We start from the raw sequence: 25,995 nt of genomic DNA on the forward strand, positions 1-25,995 counted from the left end.
TTCGGCATTTTAAAGTTTTTTTCGTTAATGTATCACTTTCCTGTCATAAAAGTCGAAATATGGAAATTTTATGTCGAAATTTCCACCTTTAAAGAAAAATTGTTGAGATTAAATGTCACACAGTAGAGCTTCCGAATTTCCATAAAAGCCACATGTGACGGATTTACAGTGAGACCGACCTTTGTTTTCTTTTGTCTTTTTTTGTTTGTTTTTTGTATCACGGTGGTATTTCAAATCTCGTCATGTGCAAAAAGCTTCAACCGATGACATATAAAGTGAAGGAGATTTACATGCGGCTCAGCTGTGGACTTCTTTCATGACTGATACAAGACTATAGAAACACTGAATTAAGCTGCAAAACTCTTTCTCAAACCACTATGTACAGTATTACATTTGTTGCAGACATCCCATTTTTGTGATGTTAGAATGTTAAAACGACTGCTCTTTGACTATGGAACGTCTTGTAAAATCGTCAGACCTCGAGCATTAATTTTCTTGTGGGGCATTTCCAAATTTATACCTTTGGGGGTTGGCAGATCCGCTTTCTGAAACTATTTTTTTCTTATTTCAATTACCATGTACCTTTGAAACCACCGTATGTGCGTGATGGATATTAAGATAAACATTTCTGAAAGAGAAATACCTTAATTGTATCGGACCTTCGATGACTAAATTACTACACAGAAATTAATACATTTCTGTGGTATACTAACAGACCATCGAATATACATAATCAGTGCTATGCAAGTTGAATGTTTCCCCGCGGGGGCATATAACTAAGTGAGCTCACCGTCTCCTTGAGGCTTTGTGGGTGGTTTCAATCGGAAGGTGATATATAAACCAGGAAGCGAAGCCGCTGGTACACAAGCCATGGCTAAATTCGTCAAAAACCGAGATGCAATCACGAAAGCGTGGAAGGATGTGTGCGATGCCTCTTCAGACATAAAATGGTAAACTATTTTGTTTTATTATGACTGTCAGACTTGTTTCCACTCGACGAAGTAACCAAGTCACTAGTAAGACTACAGTTAGGCTACTATAGTTAATCCGCTAGTCCCTGCGTTTCATTGTACTCCGCTACACTATAGCCTACTTATCCCTTTGACTAGCCTACACACTCAATACTACACTTCCGGGTGTTTACTTTCACGCTTAAACTTTAAGACTGATACATATTAAGGAACAACATGAAATTGTCTCCTCTGAATGGAAATACATGACCTGAGGCAAAGAAAATTTGAAAAGATGTACATTTTAGGCCCCTGGATTGCTACTAGGCTATTTAGGCCTAAGCCAATATTTGGGTTACGGTAGACCTGCACTGATAATGTTAATGTTGCTAACAGCCGACAAAATTAACCTTTCGGAGAGAAGCAATGCTTAAAAGTAGTCATAGGGAATATTACACTAGTTCCCTGGGAAACTTTGGTGGCGAACTGTAGAACGTAATCTTAAAAAAAGCATGCAATCAGCTACTTATATTTTGTAATAAATGAGCGTTTTTTGTTTTGTCACAGGGCCATATTTGGATATGAAGGGAAAACTGATGAAGTAAAAGTTGTTGAGACTGGAGGTAGGTGCTTAAATATATACACTGGCCCACTGAAACTGCTGTACTACACTGGCCCACTGAAACTGCTGTACTACATTGGCCCACTTGAAACTGCTGTACTACAATGGCACACTGAAACCTGCTATACCCCACTGACTCCCTGTGTTTTCTACTCTTCCACTGATACATGCTGAACTTCACAAAAACCTGTTGTATCCCACTGGCCTACAGTATCCCACTGAAACCTGTTGTACCTCAATAGCCTATTGAAGCCTACTGACCCTCGGAAACATTGGAAGTTTCCCGTGAAACATACTTTTCCTCTCAGGTCTATTGTAAACCAGATTCAGTACTAGTATTAACTTCAAGGTTTCAACATCATGTTTAGTATTGTCAGTGTAAAAGCTGAGTAATGGGTGGAGAAGGTGCAATCATTATCAAACATTCCAGTTGTGACTGTATAACATACTCATGTTATTAGAAATGCCATCAGTCATCATGCACTGTCCACTTTAATCACTTTTACATTTTGTTCCATTTGGTCCTTGATAAACTAAGATCAATAAGTTGAGTTTGGTTCCCTCAACCAAGCTGTTCAAAACTGATGGAATACAGGAAATCGTTTACAGTTTATTGATAAACGTTGATCTTTAGTGAATATAAGACCCTGCTAAAATGAATGTTCATATCAAGAACTGATTTCAATATACTTACCGGGTATTTTAAGATACCCAGGGGGTGGTTACGTCCTATGGCAGGGCTTAAACATTGCTTTCATCGTATACATAATAACTGATACCTATCATGGGTGCTTTAAGCGGTACATAGTACAAATCATTTTGCTTTGCCACTTAAATTACAAGCATCTTGCACACCAAAAAACAGTAAATTCGAAAATGTTTCATCTCATCATTTCTGGTCTAACCTTCCTTCATCTTCATTGTTTTCTTTGTAGATGGAGATCTTGAGGAGATGGCAGAGGAGTTGAGCAGCAGTAAAGTCCAATATGCTTTCTGTCAAGTTGTAGATCCAAACACAAATCTTTTCAAATTAGTTTTAATTAATTGGGTAAGAGATATTATAAATTTATAAGATGAAATAATAGAAATATGTTTGTTGTCTGATCAAGACCTTATTTTGAGCTGCATTTTACACTCATTCTGACTAAGATATTCATGTTGCTACAAACCATCAACTTTTTTCATTTAACAGAAATATTATCAATTCTCTATGCTGGAACGGAACCACTTTGTAAAGAATTTTAGTATACTTTAAAGGTAATGTTTTCATGATACAGTTTTTTTTTAAATTTCTTCCCACTAGATTGGTGAGGCATGTCCGGAAGCTAGAAAGGGATTGTGTTCTCGTCATTTTCCAGATGTAGCCAGAATACTAAGGGTGAGTGAGGTCAAGTTAGCTTGACCTTTTTTGACATGCCAGAAATTTGGCAGTTGTTTTGCATATTGTTTATATGTACGATAAAAGAAAAATCTTACCCTAAGCAAGAGTTTTAGAACAAACAATATATGTTTTAGCCATTAGTAATTGTTGCTTCCTTTCATAGAGCTCTAAGGGACTGCTCAGACTGTGAGGGCCAGCTCAAACCCTGCACTTTCACTGTGGTCAAAGGATCTCAACTTTGGAGTATAAGTCAAATTTGTATTTGTGTTTTCACATACTTTGAAATAACTAAAAACTGTTGTAAACTCAGCAGGTGGTGATCAATTATGTATATTTCCTTTTGATTCTTTACAGGGAGCTCATGTGACCATTAACGCACGTTCTGAAGATGATGTCGAGGAAAGTTTCATCCTCGATAAAGTGTCAAAGTCCTCTGGCTCTAATTACAGCTTCCACAAGGAGAAAGCTGTACCTTTGGAAGAACCCAAACCAGTTAGTTCCGTTTATAAGAGGACGATGGCTGCCGCTGAAATCAAGGGCAAGAACAGAGATGAATTCTGGGACAAGTTGGAGGTAAAAATCAATAAAGCATCGCTAAGAATTGTTCCTCTTGTTGTTGATGGAATATGGTGAACATATTCTTTAGTTCTTCAAATTTACAAAAGCTTGCTATATTAATACTGGCATATATGCTCTCATTATTAGAAAACAGCACCAGGTGTATGCAAACTGCTTATCTAATATTCTAATCATCTTTGCTGTACTATAGGGTTTAGTTGGTTAAATTTTAAACATCCTCTTATACAGAATAAGGAGTGTGCCTGATGAAAGTAACCAAATAACATCAAACTTTAATCTTGGGATACTGTTTTTGTTTTCTGCTGTGAGTATAGGTAAAGTTACTAAAATATTAAATGTGCTCAGCTCAATAACTTATTTGAGATCAAACCCCCAAAAATGGAGAAATCTGGTTAATACGATTAGGAAAGGTTTCCTTACTTAGTTATGTATACAGCGATGCCTAATGAAGCCCTGTGCCTCTGACAGCCTTCATTTTTCTATTTGTCAGCAAGAGCAAAAGTCTAGTCAAGTCCAAGAGAGGCAGATGCGAGAGGAAGAAGCGAGAGCGGTCGAGCAGGAGCGGAGGCAACGAGAAGAGCAGGAAGCTATTAAGAGGGAGAGAGAATTACAGGAAAAGAGCAGAATCATCAGCGAGAAAGAGTAAGTCATTAGCAGTGGCGTAGCGTCCATACAGTCAGAGGGGCGGATGCCCCCTGACGGACTCAAATGGACTGCTGGCGCCCTTTTCAGCTTTTTACCACTTTTTACTTATTCGCTTTTATTGACTTTTTTATTGCGCTCTCAAATACCTATTGACATTTGTCACATTTTGTTGGTGTAATTTTCTGACCAAATGGCGATGACACCTATTTATTCTTCGTTTATCTACAAATTAGCAAGGCCTGGAAAGGGTAATTTCCGGCGATCTAGGGAGTATCTTTGCTCAAAAAAATTCTGTACGCTCTGCGCCAACCTGTGGTGGCACTCCGCTTAGATAGAGTCAAAAGCGCCCCTACAGACCATGCTCGCCCCCCCCCTGACCATTCTCGCCACCCCTAGCTCCGCCACTGGTCATTAGCTTTCTATTTCCTCGCTCTTCTAGTTTCATAATTTTTGGTTCCTTGCTTTTTGCAAAGCAAGGAACCTATGCGTTCAACTTGGCGTGTGTGTGTATGTGTGTGTGTGTGTGTGTGTGTGTGTATGTGTGTATGTGTGTGTGTGTGTATGTGACGTTTGGCTTGTGTACACGATATCTCAATAAGGAAATGATGTATCATGATGAAACTTGTTGGGTGGATAGCCCATAGTAAGAGGAAGATCCCTATTGTTTTTGGTGCCCGCAAAGGTCACCAAAGGTCAGTTAGATGCCAAAAACCAATATATTAAAAACAGCAATAACTCCCATTGACAGGGTCCGACATGGTTGATATTTTGGGAGTAGTTGTGAATGGGGTAAGGCATCGTTTCCAAACTTAACGGTAATGTGAACGAAGGTCAACAAAGGTCAATTAATGATAAAAAACTAGTATTTTTGCGATAACTTGAGAACGAAATGTCCGTTAGGGTTGGGAGTTGCTTCAATGTAATCCAATTGTCGACCCGCACCTGGGTGACCCTTGACCTCAATTTGACCTTTGGTGACCTTTACGTGTTTTTGGGGATTTTTACAGTTTTGATGCTATTTTCAGATGTCAAAGGTACCTTCTGAACATAAATGTCAATAGGTTGACCCCGTGTGACCTTTATGTGCGAAGTTATATGGGGTCAAAGTTTTTCGGTCGGAGTTAGGATGGTTGTACAGACTTGTCGTTTTGTTTTTTGGAATCAGGAGATTAAACTACATCTGAAACCAAGGTCAAAAGGTCAAAGGTCACATTAGAAAAAATGTGCTTATTTTGGGAGGAAACGAGCAAAAAAGAAAATGTTTGGTTTTGATGCTAGATTTGGATACCAAAGGTACCTTCCGATCAAAAATGTCAATGGGTTGACACCCGTGTGACCTTCGTGTGCGAAGTTATACGAGGTCAAAGTTAATTTTCAGACATTTAATGCAATAACTCCCAGTTCCAAGGTGTGACGTGGTTGATATTTTTGGACAAGTTGCAAATGGTATAGGGGAATATTTTCAAACTTAACGGTCATGTGATCCGAGGTCACCAAAGGTCAATTAATGTTAAAAAACTAGTATTTTGGGAGGAGAAAATGGGCAAAGAAAAAAATGTTTGAATTTGTATAGTTTGATGCTCTATTTAGGTCTCACCGATCAAAAATGTCAATAAGTTGACCCAAGGTGACCTTTGTATGTTAAGTTATATGAGGTCAAAGTTAATTTTCAGACATTTAGTGTAATAACTCCCAGTGCCAAGGTATTACACGGTTGATATTTTGGGACAAGTTGCAAATGGTATAGGGGAATATTTTCAAAATTAACGGTCATGTGATCCGAGGTCACTAAAGGTCAATTAATGATAAAAAACTAGTATTTTTGCGATAACTTGAGAACAAATTGTCCGTTAGGGTTGGGAGTTGCTTCAATGTAATCCAATTGTCGACCCGCATCTGGGTGACCCTTGACCTACATTTGACCTCTGGTGACCTCTGCTGACCTTTTTGTGTTTTGTGGATTTTAACAGTTTCGATGCTATTTTCAGATGTTAAAGGTACCTTCTGATCATAAATGTCAATGGGTTGACCCCCGTGTGACCTTTGTGTGCGAAGTTATACGAGGTCAAAGTTAATTTTCAGACATTTTATGCAATGACTCCCAGTTCCAAGGTGTGACACGGTTGATATTGTTGGAGTAGTTGCAAATGGTATAGGGTAATATTTTCAAACTTAACGGTCATGTGATCCAAGGTCACCAAAGGTCAATTAATGATAAAAAACTAGTATTTTTGCGATAACTTGAGAACGAATTGTCAGTTAGGGTTGGGAGTTGCTTCTACGTAATCCAATCGTCCACCCACATCTGGGTGACCCTTGACCTCAATTTGACCTCTGGTGACCTTTTCGTGTTTTGGGGATTTTTACAGTTTCGATGCTATTTTCAGATGTTAAAGGTACCTTCTGATCATAAATGTCAATAGGTTGACCCCTGGATGAGCTTTGTGTGTGAAGTTATAGGAGGTCAAAGTTAATTTTCAGACATTTCATGCAATAACTCCCAGTGCCAAGGTGTGACAAGGTTGATTTTTTTGGACAAGTTGCGAATGGTATAGGGGAATATTTTCAAACTTAGCGGTCATGTGATCCAAGGTCACCAAAGGTCAGCTAATGTTAAAAAAACTAGTATTTTAGGGGGAGAAAATGGGCAAAGAAAACATGTTTGAATTTTTACAGTTTTGATGCTCCGTTTAGGTCTCACCGATCAAAAATGTCAATTGGTTGACCTACGGGTGACCTTTGTGTGTGAAGTTATGTATACAAGTTCAAAGTTAATTTTCAGACATTTAATGCAATTAAATTCCAATGCCAAGGTGTGACACGGTTGATAATATGGGACAAGTTGTGAATGGGGTGTTGGAACATTTTCAAACTTAAAGATCATGTCATCTGTGGTCACGAATGTTATCATATCTGTTGACCCGCTTGTAGGTGACCTTATACTTCTTACATTTTCGACGCCATATTTAGATCTCAAAAGTGCCTTTTGATCAAAAATCCGATCACATTTTGTGATCACAAAAGTGTTGGCTATATAGTGTTGGTTACTTTATGCGTACATGTAGGACCACAATTACTTGGACTATTTAAGCCCAATCTTGCTTGATAATATTATGTGTATTGTCATATACCCCAAGCAAGGAACCACAGTGCCCTTGGGCTCTTGTTGAGAGATTTTGTTGTTGCTAAGAGCTGCTACTGTAGTGTGGTTATCACAGTGTCAGTAGAGGTTTTGACACTTATTTGCCTTAGGTAAAGTTTACACAAATGTCATAGCTGGTCAGGTCATGGGGCGTGGGGGGGGGCTTCATTGTCAGATGCAGCAGTAGGGGATGGTCTTTCTTTGAATTTGGAATTCTTAGAATCTTAATGTAAGCATACTGCCATGTTTAACTCTGGCCCCTGGTCATGTAGAAATAGGCTGCACTAGTTTAGGTAATCACTCAGAGAAGATATGCATGCAGTCAATGGCTTGGTACAAAATTCAAGTGCAGAAGGTGTGTAATTGCAAGTGGATAATTTCTGCTGTTCCAGCTATATGCCAAATATTTGGGATATTAACTGCTTATCATCAAATGGAATTTGAAACAGACTTAAGGTGTTTGATAGTTACAGATTCCTGCAGCAACACATTTCTAAACCTCTGCCTGTGATGGAATCCATGCAATGGAACACTGAAAATTAGGTGGTTGATTACCACATTGACTCCTAGTGTAAAGTATGTAGGTTGGACGTGTGGTGTGTTAGTCTCTGTATGTGGATGCACATGTTCACATACAAATAGTTCCCTCTGAGCTTTATGCTGGTACGGACACTCGATCTATTAATTTATTGATGAGAATGAAACTGACATGGTTTCCCACAAACTTTAAAACACGATTTATGACTAGCAGGCAATGTCATAATTTATGTCATCTCCTGTCTAGTACTAGATGTGTCCAGGCCTGACAAAAGGGTGGGTCAGTGGGCTACAGGTCTGGGTCAGTTAGGGGGTGTGAGACAATTGGGGCCAAGGAGAGTATGTGATAGAGAAGTGTATATTCTCATTTTTTACTGATTTCACTGTGAATCTTCGTTGAAACCTGCAAGAACCAAATACCAGCGATGTGTTATTTGTTTGTATTCTCTGAAGAGCTGTCGCTGAAATAACTAGCAATAATTAATTGGTTTTGCATTTTCTTTTACCTTCAGGAGACAACTAGAAGCAGAAGCAGAGGAAAGGGCAGCTGCTGACAGAGCTAGATTTGTAAGTATTAATCAGCCAGTTTGGGGTGGGGGGTGGGGGCAGCTAGTTTAGGTACGGGGTGGGGGAGGGATGGGGGAAGATGAGGTATCAGGGGAGGGATAATAACAGTGGGAATGTTTGTTTGAGTAAGAGCACCTGAATTTTGGATTTTGGTTTGACTACTGTAGACTCAAAAACCATGGGCGTTTGCAGTGATAGGTAAAATATAATATATAATTACATGCACAAATTCTTTGCTTTTATGCATACATGTGCTTATAATGTTAGAAGTTTGGGATTAGTATCTTCTGGGAAAAGATTCAAGTTGCATCATTGACTTGTTGGTACTTAAGGTTTATTTGATGAGAAAATGTAGGATTTTTGCAGATTGATCAGGTGAATTCTTATTTCCAATAATATTTAACCTTCGGGGAAACTGTGCACAGAAAACAAGAATACTACAAAACAGTATGAAACTTACATCCTTGTCTGTGTAATACAACAAGATGTGTTCAGTAGCTACTATGTTTAGTGACTAATTCTATCGGTTTACTATGTTTAGTGACTCATTCTATCGGTTTACTATGTAAATAGTGACTCATTCTATCGGATTTTGTATCGGTTGATTTAGTTTTAAATCATGAAAACTCATAATCATAAATTCATAACCTATTCCCTTTATGCTTTAAGGTTATGATTTACAGCTCATAAAGTTAAGATTTGAAGAACAGAGAATTCAGAAGTTGTATAATTGAATTTCGGAGTGAAACTTCAGGTGCTTTTTATGCTCTCTCCTAATGATTGTTAAAAACCAAAGATGCAAATAGGAAAACATAAAGTTTTGTCTGGTATAATGAATTGTTACTCTACGATTTCCTTCAAGGGCTTTGCTCACCCCTCTCTTGTCCTCTAGACAATATTCTGCACCCTTCTTTGCCGTGATCTAAATCTGGTGTATGAAGTTAGGCTTTGAAATCTGTCGATTGAAACCTTGTCTTTTGTTTTCAGTTTAGCGTTCAGTCTTATATTCTGCGCCAGTGAAGAAGGTCTTGCATATTGGTTCACATGTTTTACATTAAGAGTGCCCAATAATTTTCACAAGAAGAAATGGAGATTCTCTTATTTGTGTTGTTTGAAGTTCATGTTTACTTCTACAAGTAGCTTTTCTTTTAAACATGAACCAACTATCAAACTCCTTAGTTACTAATCTGATATGAAATAGTTTCTTTTATAATATTAAAAGGTAAATCATGGAAGACTACCCCAAGGAAGCTTTCATTTCTTTAGCTTTGCTTTGAAGTCGTCAATCTTCTTTTATTTGATAACTCAAGTATTTTGATATGGGATTGGATTCTCCGGTAGCGTCAGCCTAAGGGCGCAGAATACAGATCTTGGCCCCGATTGGGGGGGGGGGGGGTGGATCAAGAGTTAGGCTATGAATCCTTTAAAATTAAAGATTGATGGCTCCAAATCAATGTTGCTAATTTTAAGTTGAATCATGTGTAGAAATGATACAGCCTATAAAGATAATAAAAAATCTTGAGACCGTTCTAATTTGTGATATTCCAGATTCTGACCAAAGTCTCTGTGGCCTTCAGAATGTTGAGGGAGACTACTATGATGTGATATTATGAAATAACAAGATATGCCCACCCTCAAAATACAAGTACTATTAATTACCATATTGCTTAAAAAAAAAAATTTAAAAAGGGGGGATTCACCAGTGAAATGAAGCTATTCCAAATAAGCTCTGTCTATATGCATGCCAAACACGGGTGGTTTAATAAAAATTTAGTTTTCCAGAAGGATTAAATGTAGGTAATGCAAAATACGAGTAATTAACTTGGGACTTTTCTAGAGAAGCTATAAGGGGCTTTGAGCAGTTAAATTCAATAAATTCCAGACTGGTACGTGACACTAGCAAGAAGTTAGTTGAAGGGTTCAGATTATCCACTCCCTGTAGGCTAGTATCAGAAGTCACTTCAGCATAGCGTAGAAAGTATAGAATTTATTAGTACTTGGTACGTTAGGAATTGTCCTGGGAGGAAAGCAACATGGTGTACTCAGTGTGACTTTTGCTTGAGACTGATGTTGTAAGATAACACAGATGTGTGATAAACACTTAATCTGCTTTTGCATTACTCATGGGTGTGGTAGAATTGTGACATGTTGTTTGATACTTTTATGTTCTCACTTTTTGGTTTTTGATTTTTGTAATAGGAAAAGTCAGAAGCAGATGTTGATACAAGTTCATCACGTCCTGTCCCTTCATCACAAAGGACACAGGTCAGTATTATTAGCTTTCACTTCTAAAGAAATATTCTCAAGGTGAAGGAAATGGGTAACATGAAGATAGAAATGAAACAACAGGAGCGTGGACAGATGTTGTAGTCTACGTTATACTCCATTCAGTTCAATAATTGTTAGACACTTTTTCAATAGCATGCTTTAACCATTGATTTATTTGTGCTGCTTGTTCAATTATAGCCATGATCCTTGTTCCTATTTATAGCCATACTCCATGGTTATATTATAGCCGAAATCTATGGCCATATTAAAGCCATACTCTATGGCCATATTATAGGTTAAACTTATAGCCCAAATATATCCATACTCTATGGTCATATTAGAACCATACTCTATGGTCATACTATATCCATACTCTATGGTCATACTATAGCCATGCTGTATGGTCATACTATAGCCATGCTCCATGGTTATATAATATCCATACTCTATGGTTATATTATAGCCATACTCTATGGTCATATTAGAACCATACTCTATGGTTATATTATAGCCATAATCTATGGTCATACTATATCCATACTCTATGGTCATACTATAGCCATACTCTATGGTCATACTATATCCATACTGTATGCATACTATATCCATACTCTATGGTCATACTATAGCCATACTCCATGGTCATACTATATCCATACTCCATGGTCATATTATAGCCATACTCTATGGTTATATTATAGCCATACTCTACGGTTATATTATAGCCATGCTCCATGGTTATATAATAGCCATACTCTATGGTTATATTATAGCCATACTCTATGGTCATATTATAGCCATGCTCCATGGTTATATAATATCCATACTCTATGGTCATACTATAGCCATGCTGTATGGTCATACTATAGCCATGCTCCATGGTTATATAATATCCATACTCTATGGTTATATTATAGCCATACTCTATGGTCATATTAGAACCATACTCTATGGTTATATTATAGCCATACTCTATGGTCATACTATATCCATACTCTATGGTCATACTATAGCCATACTCTATGGTCATACTATATCCATACTGTATGGTCATACTATATCCATACTCTATGGTCATACTATAGCCATACTCCATGGTCATACTATATCCATACTCCATGGTCATATTATAGCCATACTCTATGGTTATATTATAGCCATACTCTACGGTTATATTATAGCCATGCTCCATGGTTATATAATAGCCATACTCTATGGTTATATTATAGCCATACTCTATGGTCATATTATAGCCATGCTCCATGGTTATATAATATCCATATTCTATGGTCATACTATATCCATACTGTATGGTCATACTATATCCATACTCCATGCTCATATTATAGCCATACTCTATGGTTATATTATAGCCATACTCTACGGTTATATTATAGCCATGCTCCATGGTTATATAATAGCCATACTCTATGGTCGTATTATAGCCCTACTCTATGGTCATATTATTCATAGCCATGCTTCATGGTCATATTAGAACCATACTCTATGGTCATACTATATCCATACTCTATGCTCATATTAGAGCCATACTCTATGGTCATACTATAGCCATGCTCCATGGTTATATAATATCCGTACTCTATGGTTATATTATAGCCATACATTATGGTCATACTATAGCCATATTCTATGCTCATATTATAGCCATACTCTATGGTCATACTATATCCATACTCTATGGTCATACTATATCCATACTCTATGGTCATACTATATCCATACTCTGTGGTCATATTAGAGCCTTACTCTATGGTCATTATTGCCATGCTCAATGGTCATACTATATCCATACTCCATGGTCATCTTATATCCATACTCTATAGTCATACTTTATGCATACTCTGTGGTTATATTATAGCCATACGCTGTGGTTATTAATATCTTACAGGTTACTGGCCTCTGGTTTTAGTGTTTTCTAAAGATAGCTAAGAAAATGACCATTTGTTATTATCAGTATTGATTGATTGATACATGTCTATTTAACTGATTGACTGATTAAACCATTAGGAAGCAAAGCAGCTCTTAGCCCAGAGATCAGCCAACCCAAGAGATCAGTTTGAGCCGCAGTGGGGCTCAGAAGAACCACCGTCCCCACCCCGTAAACAACCCATTCAGCTTCCAAGAGCACCGGAACCGGAACCCGAACAGGAACCTCCTCAACAGGAAGAGGAGCTCTATGATGAGACAGATTTACAAGAACCAGAACCAGAACAGCCTCCAGCAAATGAGTGGGGAGGTAGGAACAGAGACTCAATTGTTTCTCAGAGATGAAATGGACCATTATAAGAATCTTTTATGTCTTAACTGGTGAATTGTTAGTTCCTATATTTATCAAGGTTAAGAAAGAACATAGCACAATGTACTGCCTAGGTATCCCTCAATGATATTCGTGGGCAGAAATTGTGCAATATTAATATTTTGTCCCTGTTAACTTCAATGGTCAATGTTCTTTAATAACTTGATCTAGTCTGCGGAGTAGATACACTTTGTTATTATTATTTTCGGTTTTATAAAAAAAATTTAAAAAAGGTTAAGAAAGAACGGCTTGGTATTGAAAACTGCACGAATGTTTGGCAATGAAATGCATCTCCTCTTTGTTCCGGACAGAACCCGAAGAGCCTGAAGTAGATGATCAGCCTTTTTATGATGAGACCGAGACTCAAGAGCAACCCTTGTATGATGAAACTGACCTGCAACCTCCACCACAACAACAACAAGAACCTGAAGAGGAACTTTATGAGGAAGCAGAGGTCCCTCAGTCTCCCCCTGCCCCAGGGGGAGGAGGAGGAGGAGGTTTGAGGGCTCAAGCGCTCTACGATTATCAAGCAGGTCAGTAGAATATGTAACCTGGTATTCTGCTAGTTAGTACTATCAAACTGCTTATGGGCTTTTTTAAGATATTCTGGCAATGTAGTACATGGAACGTCTCTTGAAGTATTATGTAATCAGCATTTTATGGTCGAACCAGAAAAATTATTCCTTTGAGTATCTTTCTTTGCTAAACATTAACCTATTATGGTATTAACAGGGTTAGTTAAACCAGAATCATATACTTGTCCACACTGTATGAGGTCTATAGAAATATTGTTCCATTGCTGTAATACAACCATCTGAAACACTGACTTTGACAGTACCAATCACTCGGATGCCATGTCAAGGCTTAATATAGAAGTAAAGTTAGGTAATAGTAAAAAACTATAATAGAAGCTCAATCCACATGTGTAGTAAGATGTGCAAACATTTCAGTAAATGGCTTTTGACATCCCACGAGGAGTAAACATTTGATATCATGTAAAGGAATTTAACATGCTAAGTATGTGGTTTATCCAATGTTCCCTTTCCAGAGACATCACTTGTCTGATAACGTTGATCTCACATGAAATTTGGCATCCACCAAAACAGTAGGCCCCTATTACAGGGCATTCTCATTAAGAATATGATGAGATCTCTACAAGATTAACCTTCTTGAGGTTGTGTTTACAAGGCTTTCACATGTCAACTCAAATGACATTCGATATGCCCCCCAAAAAACAAACAAGGATCTCCAGCTCAGCAGAGGAAACAATATTGTGAAATTTACCTTTCTGTCCCTTCTCGCGATACTGCGTGTACAAGCTATTTGTCACACAGGTACAAACCAGTACACACATGGTTGCTAAGGTTACAATTGTCATGAAAAGCAAAGCAAAGCCTTGATTTGTTGAAGTCTTTTGCCACCTTCTACATTGACCCCAATGTCACAGAATGACGTCAAGATGGATGTTAATTGACTTTCTTCATTTTGTTTATATTCAAATTTCAGAGGATGAAACAGAGATAACCTTTGACCCCGGTGACATCATAGAAGACATTGAACAGATCGATGAGGGCTGGTGGAGAGGGACAAGTCCAGACGGCACCTATGGATTATTCCCAGCCAACTATGTGGAGCTAATAGAGTAACACCGAGTTGCCCCAATTATAGTGCCAAAAACTCTTGGACAGAACATTACTTGCTAAGGTACTGAAAGAGAATATTAGCAGCAAGTTTAATATATAGAGGCAGATATATATCAAATCATGCTCAGCTTAGAAAGCTTTCATTCCAGCAAAATAGATAGCTTGCTGGTGTTATTGATGCAGCCCAGCCCATTCCTAATCATGTGATCTAGCCCAGCCCATTTCCTGATGCTGTTATCTAGCCTAGCCCATTTCCTGATGATGTGATCCAGCCCATTTCTGATGATGTGATCCAGCCCAGCCCATTCCTGATCATGTGATCCAGTCCAACCCGTTCCTAATCATGTGATCTAGCCCAGCCCATTCCTTATCATGTGATCCAGCCTAGCGCATTTCCTGAGGATGTGATCCAGCCCATTCCTGATCATGTGATCCAGCCCAGCCCATTCCTGATGATGCGATCCAGCCCAGCCCATTTCTGATCACGTGTTCCAGCCCATTCCTGATGATGTGATCCAGCCCAGCCCATTCCTGATGATGTGATCCAGCCCAGCCCATTTCCTGATGATGTGATCCAGCCCAGCCCATTCCTGATCATATGATCCAGCCCAGCCCATTCCTGATCATATGATCCAGCCCAGCCCATTCCTGATGATGTGATCCAGCCCAGCCCATTCCTGATGATGTGATCCAGCCCAGCCCATTCCTGATGATGTGATCCAGCCCAGCCCATTCCTGATGATGTGATCCAGCCCAGCCCATTCCTGATGCTGTGATCCAGCCCAGCCCATTCCTGATGATATGATACAGCCCAGCCCATTCCTGATCATGTGATCCAGCCCAGCCCATTCCTGATCATATGATCCAGCCTAGCGCATTTCCTGAGGATGTGATCCAGCCCATTCCTGATCATGTGATCCAGCCCAGCCCATTTTTGATGATGTGATCCAGCCCAGCCCATTTTTGATGATATGATCCAGCCCAGCCCATTCCTGATGATGTGATCCAGCCCATTCCTGATCATGTGATCCAGCCCAGCCCATTTTTGATGATGTGATCCAGCCCAGCCCATTTTTGATGATATGATCCAGCCCAGCCCATTCCTGATGATGTGGTCTAGCCCAGCCCATTCCTGACCATGTGTTTCCTCAATAGTCTTTGAAATTTCCAGATATACAGGTTATCTTTGAGTCATTCCATACATACATTCAACAGCCTGTAGCTTATTAATAGCTTCTTTTTTTTCTTTTCTTTTTTTTTTAGATTTTAAAATCTTTCTACAATCTTCAATGACCCAATGTATAAATGATTTATTTTCCCAATGCAATTAAAAGAGTGTACTAAGGTCAAAGCCGACCTGCAAGATTAAAGTTTGTCATTATGAAACATAATAGGAAAGAAATAGAACCATATCACCTTTCCTAAGTTGGAAAACCAGAAGTAACATTTTCATGCAATATTCCATTCAATATAACTGCATAGCAACAATTTTTCCAATACACCAATATAATATTTTTTCTGTAATGGGTTTGAATTGGAAATCTAATGATTGTGGGTTGTACACTCATGCTGCACCATGCCTTTCATCTCTGTGAACTCATCAAGTGACGATCCATAGGCAAGTTTCGACTGGATAAATACTTCTGGTAAATACGCTGCACGCGTAGTTTTGTAATTGCCTTTTTTAATGATACTTAAATAGAAAACAGGGACATTATATTTTCGTGATGTTCTCTTTACTTGATGGTCTCTGTTCTCCGGGTCTCTTAGTAGCAGTTCCGTAATCCAACACATAACCAATTAGTTGCAATGTGTCATTCCTATTAAATGTAATAAATTATATGAAGAAAAATGTGTCTCAGTTTAAAAGGACTGTAAACAGAGTTGGATCCAGGATTTTAATTAAGATGGAGATGTGACCCTGAAGTGGTTGAAGCCAACTCCAACTTTGGGGTGCTTTGGAGTTCTCACCCCGGAAACTTAAGATGTGAAATTATGTATTTTGAGACATATTGAGACTATGATTTGGTCAACATGCAAGGTGATAATAACTTTTTTTTTCTGTGGTTGAAGGGAGAGGGCAGTACACCCCACAACCCCTTCCCCCTGATAAAATGGAAGAACAGATGTCAATGTTGGTTCAGTTCATACAACCCCATGACCTGTCAGAACATTACAAATATCAAGCAAAAATAGATGCTTGGTAATAGTCAAAACTGCTTAATAGGTTGTTTTAAAGCCCGTGAAAAAATAGTGTGGCCGTTTGAGCATATCTACCAAATGTGTGTTGCTACAGATGAAGGTAAGCAACAAGAAAACTTTTACGGAATATTAAAGGGATAGTCTGTTGGTTAACGGTGTAAACCTTATGTTAAAGAACAAAGTATTGTAGCTAAACCTCAGGATATTAATCCAGGTCTATGCAGCAAAAAAAGAAAAAGATAAGAAAACATTGATTACGGAGTAGATATTTTGACCTGATGTTGGCTAATCGCAAGCTTCCTTTCTTTTCTTTTGCTGGTGACAAACATCTTGTAAAATAAACAGTGTGTAATATGTTTATACATTGTTATCTACTACAAAACAATATTCCTTTATAGAAGAACACTTATTGAAGAAAAATCACTTCTTTCTTTCTTATTTTCCAACATAAAATCAAAGTACAAAATAAGTCAAAATTAGAATTGAACTTTATTACACACATCTTATACAGTATTACTATCTCAGCAATACATCTTAGTGTTGACAGATAAATTGATAGACAAATATACTAAGTTTTGTAGGAACAGTATTATTGTTGGTAGCCTCTAGTTAGTGGTTCATATTGAATACATAAGACACTCAGTTATCATTTCTGAAAGAATATTTCAAACCATACAGTCTGCAAGCTTAGAAATACACAAAGGAGGTCATTAATGTCTCTTCAAGTCATCCTTACATTTTCCAGCATGGATCTGTATTACTCCTCGTTCGTGTAAGTGTGCTAAATGGAGAAACTCCAAATGAAAATCATGCATTATGGTTGGCGAGGGTTTATCTTCGTAGTAATGATACTTTACTTGGTTGCCATGGATATCAATAGGAAGTGGCCAGAATCCGTACAGGTCCACTTTCTCACAAAGAGCTATGGCTGTTGTGGTCAAGTAAAGGCCTGATGGAAGAAGGGAAAAAAAAGGATTTTCGAAAATTTGTTGGTGCCAGGTTTTTCGGTTGAGAAAAGGAAGAAATTAGAAAGTCAATGGCTGGTACGTGGCGAATCAATTGTCATGCTTACTTTATAGAAGCACGGGCCAAGCGTTTTGGTTCAGGTAACAGACCCAATGAGGGAAGGTGATAGGGTTGTCTGAAATCAATTCTGTGAGTAAACAACTAACATCTCATAAAACTTGTGATGATACAACTCTTGAAAACCCCAATATTCTTCAATATCCTTCCGGATTCTGACCTAATAACAACATTTGAGTACAGGCAATATTAAGTTTCAACACATAACCGATATTTTCGGTACGGCGCGTTGTGGGTTCCATATCACTGTTATTGATTGGTATCTATTTGTATCACTATCTCATAAACCATAGTTGCAGCACAGGACAGAATTACAACAACAAGCCTGCCCCTATTAATGTTTTTTTCTTTACTTTAACTCTCTAAGTTTACCTGTACTAGGTCGGTGTACTATACCCTTTGCCTCCCAAAACTGCTTGATATTTCTGAAGTGTTCTGGATGACCGACCAGTACTTCTAAATTCGTTCCGTTCAGTTTAGTGTCCAAAAAACGCAATACTCTTAATCCAAAGGAATATGTCGAGCCCATCCCGAATACTGGCAGCCAAAAATGACCGCTGTACTCTTCTAAATCACGCAGGAATTTGTCTTCTTCCAACGAATTGAAAAGAAGATGGTACCTGGACAAGAAAGACAAAAACAAAATGGAGGGATAAAAGTTATTTAGGCAAGTTTAAAGCAGAATGACTGCTGGCTTATCAAGACTTATCAATTGTTTTTACAGTTATTCAGCATCGCCCCCCCCCCCTACTCCCTCCGTGAACAAGTCAAAAGACCGTTGTTATCTTGTATATTTATATGAGTAAAATATGTGTTATCCAAGAGAGTAACAACTCCCTGCGTGAACTAATGCTGTGTTGCTGTAGAGGACAGTCGTTCTCTGGAGTATTGAGGGTAAGGTGAGTAGAAGTTTGTGTTTTGACCGTACTAGCATAGGCGTACGAGGCGGGGGGGGCAGGGGGGGAAGACTGCCCCCCCCCCAAATTTCCAGAGGACAAGAAATTCGGGCAAAAGTCCTGAAAAATTCGGGCAGCCTAAGAGGAGAATTTTTTTTCTCCTCTTAGGCTGCCCGAATTTTTCAGGACTTTTGCCCGAATTTCTTGTCCTCTGGAAATATACATATATATATATATATATATATATATATATATATATATATGCAGTAGCTTGCCCGAATCTTTTTCAAATTTTTGCACGACAATTCCATGATTTTCTTTATTTAGCATCATGATGCCCGAATATTTCCGTGTAACACCACTGTAAGCACAGTTCATCTGGGCTACCATGCTTTTTGCACGATCAGTTTTTTCTAACTAGTCAATTGTATACCTGGACCAAGGGCGGTGGAACCGGGGGAGGGGGCACAGGGGGCACGTGCCCCGCTTTTCCTCAGGTTAAAAATGTGCCTTTTTCCTACATAAAAATTGAGGTGCCTAAAGTTAGCAAGAGGCCAGGGAACCAGAATGAACACTCGGGAAGGGCCGTTTCCGGCCATCTGAGGGGTTTGTAAAACCAAAAATTTTCTAGTACGCTCCGCGCCAACCGATGGTGGCGCTCCGCTCAGATAGTCGTGCATACAACTTTGCAGATCCTGGCTAAGCCCGTGACTTTAATGAAATTCTGTGGGTCAAACTCAAAGCTACTTCGAATGGAAAGAAATAATTGTTAAGATATCAACAAGAAAAATACTCTAATTCGGAAGATTCCTACATTAGCAACTAGCGGCATGATTTCACCTCATTTTGTCTCAAAAGAAAACTTGTTCCTTGTTTCCCAATTTGCGCATATGATATTGCAGTGCTAGTATGCATATTTTCCTTGAGGGTGGAGATGGGGCGTTGATGGAGTGATGTGTACGCAAATAAGATAATACAATACGAGATATAAAGGGTACTAAATATAAGGCTGTATCATTCCAATCGAATTTCTGCAAAGTGCCCTTTGATGTCGGTGCCCCCCAGATTAAAAGTTATATTAAGATTGTTATATTTTATATTTTTTTGTGAGACAAATTGCAGTCTCATCCGACGCAGCAACATTATCTCGCCTACGTGTCGTTGAACAATGTATGTTTTTCTGGAGGTAGCTGAGTACTGTGTTAAAATAATAAATAAGGTAAGTAAATAGGAGCTTAAAAAATATACTGTCCCATTTTTCCCCTTCAAAGTGATGTTACCATTTTTTCTTCTTCTAATTTACCAAATTTTTGGGGAATTGTAAATTTCTAAAACGTGAGATTATAAAATTAAGATTGTTTAGATGCAACTTGCAAGGCCTCAGAAGTGCCGTTTCCGGCAATCTGAGAGGCATTGTTTGCCAAAAATTTTCTTGTACGCTACGCGCCAACCGATGGTGGCGCTCCGCTTAGATAGTGTCACGGGAACTTTCGGGCACAAAAAGTTCTGGCCCCCCAAACTGAAATGGTCCCGTACGCCTATGCGTACTAGTACGACAGATAAACACAATGTTACAAATACTTCACGCCATAGACTACCAGCTAAGACTCCCCCTTACTCCCTCCATCGAGTTCCTTAAATGACATCGTTGAATCCCTCAGTATTATTGGTTTGAGTAATGCTGACATGCACGTACCTGTCAGCAACAATAGACATCACGTTCATAGTAGTCAGGTTGGATCGAGCACCAGCATCATCCTTGAAATCTTTTATAGGAGGCATATTACACCTGTTAAAAAAAACACAACAACAGGTGCAAAGGTTTAACAATGGTATGGTCGCCGCCCGTGATGTACTATTTTGTAGGTGTTTTTTTGCGGGCCGGGAGGGGGAGAGGGGGGTTTCTCAGTATGTTGTCGTGCACTCAGTATCATAAAATGCGAACATCAATGGTAATATATCTCACAACTAGTTAATCATATTAAATCGAAATATCGATATATGATATGGGGCAAATACGCACACTGAAAGAGACTGAACAAAATATCATAACAACAGAAGCCCTTATTCAGACCAGTTAACAGGCCCCCTACTAAATTCGGACTCCGACTGAACTGGATTATTCAAAAACTGTAAGACAGTGACCTTAATATGTCGAAGAATCAATGTAATGCAAAAGCGTTCGAGGTTTGTAGGCATTTACCAAGAATAATACAACTTTTCTAGAGAAGAGGTGGAAGGTTAAGAGAAAAGGGGACGGTAGCCTACCGACTGTTGACGTGTACTGACCATGGGCATAGGAGCAAAATTTCATTCTTTTGGGTGGTGGGAGGGGGGGGGGCTAAAACGCTTTGCCCGAAAAATGATACCAACATGGAAAAGGCTTACTGGTGAGATCACCCTCACCTTTGAATTTCGAGTTCGTTTTAAAAAATGCCAACAGTGAAACCTACCATAACATCGTCTTGGACAGAGAATTATGAAAGTATGGAATGTGAACTGTGTCAAAACTCCATAACATCAATGTCAGATTAGTCGTACAAGCTTAGAAAGTTAGTCTTATTTCTGACTCTCATTCACAAGATTATTCTAGTTAATTTTATGTTTTGCAGTGTCTGAAACAATATTGGCATATTGAGTTTTTACTGAAATATCTTGTTTGGGGCTGCAGCCCCCCTCCCTTCCCCGCAACCTATACGCCTATATGCTCGTGACCTACCTGAAAACATAATCTGCGTTGTCAATCTCCGATCCACAGTGACTATTGGCCAATAAACCACTGCTTCCCATTACCACGCAACGGGGAAAGGTTACTCCTTTGAACGGGGATTCCTTAAAAAAAAGGGATCATTGAGATATAGTTACCATCTTTTGAACGTAAAGAAAAAAATCATTTGTAGTTTCCCGTCTTCAATACTTACAATAGACATGTCCACGAAAAAATAAGAATAGGCTACAGGCTTAGGCTTAAGTCTCGAAACATTTAATGTAAACATAATAATTTGAAGCGTTTGAAGTGTAATTTCAATACATGTGATGTGTAAACTGGTCCGAAAACTGTCGTTCTAAACGTCTAATTCTGATGACGTCAGTACTTCGAAAGCAGTTATGTAGGAGATACCAAATATGATAATAACATCAAGTTACTAACTAATTCTACATTTAGAAAGTCCATTACTTGTTTAAAAAATGTTGTTAAGTTAATTTGTTTACTACTTGAATTGTGTTATACCTTCGGTAATCGTGCATGAATATCGTGAAACACAGTCCTTGATACTTTATCTTGGTGAGCCATTGTTAAGTTTTCTCCTGGCTTTGTGTTCTCCTGGGTAACAGTAAAACACTCGTGAGTGTTTACGAGACTATCAATTTCAGACCTGTACCAAAACAAAAATTAAAAGAGAGCAAAGTGGACTCAATGATGTCTGATAAATTAAAAACAAAATCAAGGATTCGGTCGTTGCATAATTATGAAAGGAAGAATGAAATAAGGTGCAGTAAGACGTGTAGTCCCTTTTTTATCAGTGTGAGAAATGGCTGAGTATCAAAAAAGATCCTGTCATGGACTGAATAACATATCAGAGATTTGCTAATTGCGATCTTTATCTATCAACAACTAAAATTTCATAACTTTCATCAATTACGTGGTAATTCGAGAAAGAAGCCCGCGAGGACGGCATTTTAGTTCGTTGTCCAGAACCTATATTATTTGACCAGACGGTTGACACCCAATTTATAACAGTAGACTGATTTAAAATTGCAACATAAGATCTACTTTTGGCGTGTATTCTACCAAAAACCGACAGCTGGAAAAAAACTTTTTTTCTGTTCCTCCTTATCTTAAAACGTGAGAAATATTTTGATGCCTTCGAAACTGCGAAACAGTAAAATGAATGCTCCATTCCGACACGACCATCGCCCGAAGTTTACCTCTGAAATGTTCCAGTTGACAAGTAAGTCACATGCGTAGTCTTTCTCTGATAATTTATGGTATGTCACGTGTCACTATTTGAAATCAAAATCATGACTAGCGACAGATCCGTTCCACAATAATCAGATACAAATTCTGTAGACCGAACTTTACGACGTGTTGTGCAGTACACTATTGGGACTGAGTTGTCCATTTATTCATAACTGGTTAGAATGGAGTGCAGTAGTTGTGCAGAGATATGTAAATGAGAAGTTAAGTGAATGAAGTCATCTTACCTAATGGACATAAAGTTAGTTTTGTTTTCTCGCCAGGTAGTTGAGAATATCCGTTTGATATCAGTAATATTGACGTCTGTCTGAGGAGTCAGGTGGACCTGTTTAGGTTTGCCTTTATGTCGTTTAGATTGGAAGTCTTGGATCTTTGTAATGAGCGCTTTATCGCCTGCCTCCGTCTTGTTTGGTCTCCTTGACAACGGTTTGTTGTGATTAAACATCCTGTTTTGTATCAAATAAGCAGTAACATAATCTGAAATTCTCAAACCGAGGGAATGCGTTGGGGGGGGGGGGGGGGGTGGGGGTGGGATGGGTTGGGTTGGGGTGAAGGGAAAACCAAAATGTAAAGATATATTATTTGGACCATAGGAGCAGAAGAAGGTCCCTAGTCGTTCGACTTCCAATACCTCCTCCCCCCCCCCCCCTCCCTTCGGCTGAGCCACTGACACCAATGATTAAAAACCCAAGCATTATTTAAAGTATAGAGAAGAAGAAAAGAACATAAGAGATACGGTACAGACTGTTAAGTTTGATATAGTTCTTTTTATTGTTTAATTCGAGATATACAGAGAGGTCTAGCCATGTGCCTGGATGACCATTGTTCCTTCTACTTTTGTCCTCTTCATGAACGCATTGTATGTAGAATACACACAAAGAGGTTTCTATTCCATCTGTAATGAACCAAATAAACTTGAACCTAAAGAAAATATTATTTACATAAAGCTTTCTTTGCGAATTATCAAGGTCTGTCGACCTTCCTTTCTAAAGGCTAAGTTCCTCACGTAAAACAGACAGGCCCGAATCACGTAAGTATTGACCAAAACAGAATGTATATATCTGTCTTTCTTCATCTTTACTCCTCCAAGTAATTAACAAAGGACAAAACAAAGGATTAACAAAGGACAAAACAAAGGATTAACAAAGGACAAACAAAGGATTAACAAAGGACAAACAAAGGATTAACAAAGGACAAAACAAAGGATTAACAAAGGACAAACTTGAACAAGGGAATTACAAAAGTCTTCGGACGTCATTTGAATAGAATTGTCGTCACATTCTCAGAAGTATTCTATTGTTCAGGGGGTTACTTGAAGATTACGGTACATGAAATTGAACAATGGAAAAAACAATGGTCGCATCAATCTGAATGTTAAACCAACATGTGTGTGTGTATGGGGATGAGGATGTGGGGCTGGGGGGGGGGGGGTGCGAAGGACAATGTTTTTCTATTACACAATAGACCTACCTTGTGTAAGACACATCGTGCAAGTGATCTTTTGTAGGTATTACGACTGGTTGCGGACGAATTAGTTTATAATGTACACTGACTAAAATAAAGAAGACTGCAGCACACACAGCGATCACCTTCTTTAACTTCTTGACTACAAACTCGCCGGCCATAGTTTGTTCATCGCTATTCATTCTCTGTATTTAGATCAAATTGCATCTGTGGGAAGAAAATGAGTATTAAGTGCCGATAAACTATGGATGAGGGAGCACGGGATTGGCTGACTGTGAAAGAATGGGAGTAGGTTGTGGTATAGTATGATAAGGTAAGGTATAGGGTAAGGCAGAAAATACTTCGCATATATTAGCACAGATAGTAGGATCACCTAGACATTGAGCAATTCTATAGCATGCTCAGTCTACCCATACACATGTCTATATAATACTGGCACATTCCTATTACATAGCCACCATCACTGTACTAGATCTGAATAGTTCCCTGGATAAATAGTTTGAGTACACAAAGGCCTGTTCACTCACACAAAAGATGGCCCAGCTTACTATCACCATAGTAAAATACCATGGCATATCATGGCATATCATTTCTAATGTGACAATGTTCTCCCTAATATGTTTTAACATTATATCCCTTGGTAGTTTTCTCTTGATTGACTGATTGAAATGAAATCGAATAAATCGAAAACCAACATTTTATTTCTTTATGGAGGGGTGGGGGAGCACATGTGCCAAAAGTGGGCAAGTTAACGGTCGTGGTTCACGTTGAAATGCTAATTCATCTATTTAAATATATGTTTATCCATGTGAGCTTTCCAGTTACTTACAGTTATTGATTGTATCATGCATTTGACCTAATGAGTGCACGAGGTACGTACCTCAGTGCAGGGCAAACTTCTTCCTGACTTTTAAATTCCTGCCTCATCGTGATACAACAAACGATACAATAACACTGATTCTAATTTCCACACGTAAATATAAACAGTTAGTATACTTTGACATAAACATTCAACATTTCGAAAACATGTAAGTGAATGATTACTTTGACTCTTCGTCGAATTATTTATATGAAAGGTAGAAGGCTTACCGATATTATCAGATCTCCCTGAACAAATGATCCAAGCCTCGGTTTCAAATTTCAGAATCTTAAGTCATCTGCCATTATGATCCTTATACTTCACACAATTTTTCGGAGCTTAATGGATCGCGCACTGCATGCTTTCAAAACAAACCAAATGTACATGTAGTAAAGCTTTGGTTTTAGTGCAAACACAGCCTATTGTACAGTGGTTAGATGCCTCGTCTAGCCCGCAAGAGTACAAAGGTTGTTTGATAAACTAATTCGGAGATCGATAAACATAAAAACAACGATCAACATCAAGTTAATCTTCAAGAAGAGGTGGCAGCACGTAGCTCCCTGCAGAAAACAAGGATTCATTGATTTGATTTATTTCGTAAATAAAGGGCTACAGTCTATAGTTTCATATATGCATACATACACCCATACACACACTTAAGCCCGGGTCGCGTATTTTTTTTTCCCAGGGCGAACGTGGGCATCGGCCAATCAAATCCCTGGATTCCAAACATGTGACGCTCTTTCAAAAAACATGTTTGTGAATCTTTTTTCCTAGTTTTGACCCCAGATTATGAACGACAATCCTTCATTTTCACAGTACCTGAATCTCTAACCCACTTTTTAAACCCTAACCCTTATT

At 38.5% G+C, this 25,995-nt stretch overlaps 2 protein-coding genes across 2 annotated transcripts; one reads left to right on the forward strand and one right to left on the reverse strand.

The window, feature by feature from the left end:
- The first annotated feature begins 790 nt into the window (after nucleotides 1–790).
- LOC139967781 (drebrin-like protein B) lies at nucleotides 791–16,370 on the forward strand. Its single transcript, XM_071971857.1, has 11 exons — nucleotides 791–950; nucleotides 1,518–1,573; nucleotides 2,508–2,620; nucleotides 2,876–2,950; nucleotides 3,308–3,526; nucleotides 4,023–4,174; nucleotides 8,369–8,423; nucleotides 10,623–10,688; nucleotides 12,720–12,948; nucleotides 13,320–13,541; nucleotides 14,515–16,370. Exons 1-11 carry the CDS (start codon nucleotides 871–873, stop codon nucleotides 14,652–14,654), a joined length of 1,407 nt encoding a protein of 468 aa, XP_071827958.1. The 5' UTR covers nucleotides 791–870; the 3' UTR covers nucleotides 14,655–16,370.
- A 1,072-nt stretch (nucleotides 16,371–17,442) lies between these two features.
- LOC139967782 (alpha-N-acetylneuraminide alpha-2,8-sialyltransferase-like) lies at nucleotides 17,443–25,556 on the reverse strand. The gene is made up of 8 exons (XM_071971858.1): nucleotides 25,365–25,556; nucleotides 24,282–24,482; nucleotides 23,039–23,257; nucleotides 22,065–22,209; nucleotides 21,552–21,664; nucleotides 20,529–20,621; nucleotides 18,309–18,556; nucleotides 17,443–17,802 (listed from the first exon to the last, which is right to left on the reverse strand). Exons 2-8 carry the CDS (start codon nucleotides 24,455–24,457, stop codon nucleotides 17,564–17,566), a joined length of 1,233 nt encoding a protein of 410 aa, XP_071827959.1. The 5' UTR covers nucleotides 24,458–24,482; nucleotides 25,365–25,556; the 3' UTR covers nucleotides 17,443–17,563.
- Between the last annotated feature and the right edge of the window lie 439 nt (nucleotides 25,557–25,995).

Source organism: Apostichopus japonicus, chromosome 5 (assembly GCF_037975245.1).
Source record: "Apostichopus japonicus isolate 1M-3 chromosome 5, ASM3797524v1, whole genome shotgun sequence".
Lineage (NCBI taxonomy): Eukaryota > Metazoa > Echinodermata > Holothuroidea > Aspidochirotida > Stichopodidae > Apostichopus > Apostichopus japonicus.

Excerpts from the sequence above, each read along its gene's own strand:
- LOC139967782 (XM_071971858.1), bottom strand. The coding sequence starts at position 24,457 with ATGAATAGCGATGAACAAACTATGGCCGGCGAGTTTGTAGTCAAGAAG. Across the intron at positions 22,210-23,038 it reads ACTAACTTTATGTCCATTAG|GTCTGAAATTGATAGTCTCG; the intron begins GTAAGATGACTT and ends GTTTTGGTACAG. Across the intron at positions 17,803-18,308 it reads AGTACACCGACCTAGTACAG|GCCTTTACTTGACCACAACA; the intron begins GTAAACTTAGAG and ends TTCTTCCATCAG.
- LOC139967781 (XM_071971857.1), top strand. The coding sequence starts at position 871 with ATGGCTAAATTCGTCAAAAACCGAGATGCAATCACGAAAGCGTGGAAG. Across the intron at positions 951-1,517 it reads GCCTCTTCAGACATAAAATG|GGCCATATTTGGATATGAAG; the intron begins GTAAACTATTTT and ends GTTTTGTCACAG. Across the intron at positions 10,689-12,719 it reads CTTCATCACAAAGGACACAG|GAAGCAAAGCAGCTCTTAGC; the intron begins GTCAGTATTATT and ends TTAAACCATTAG.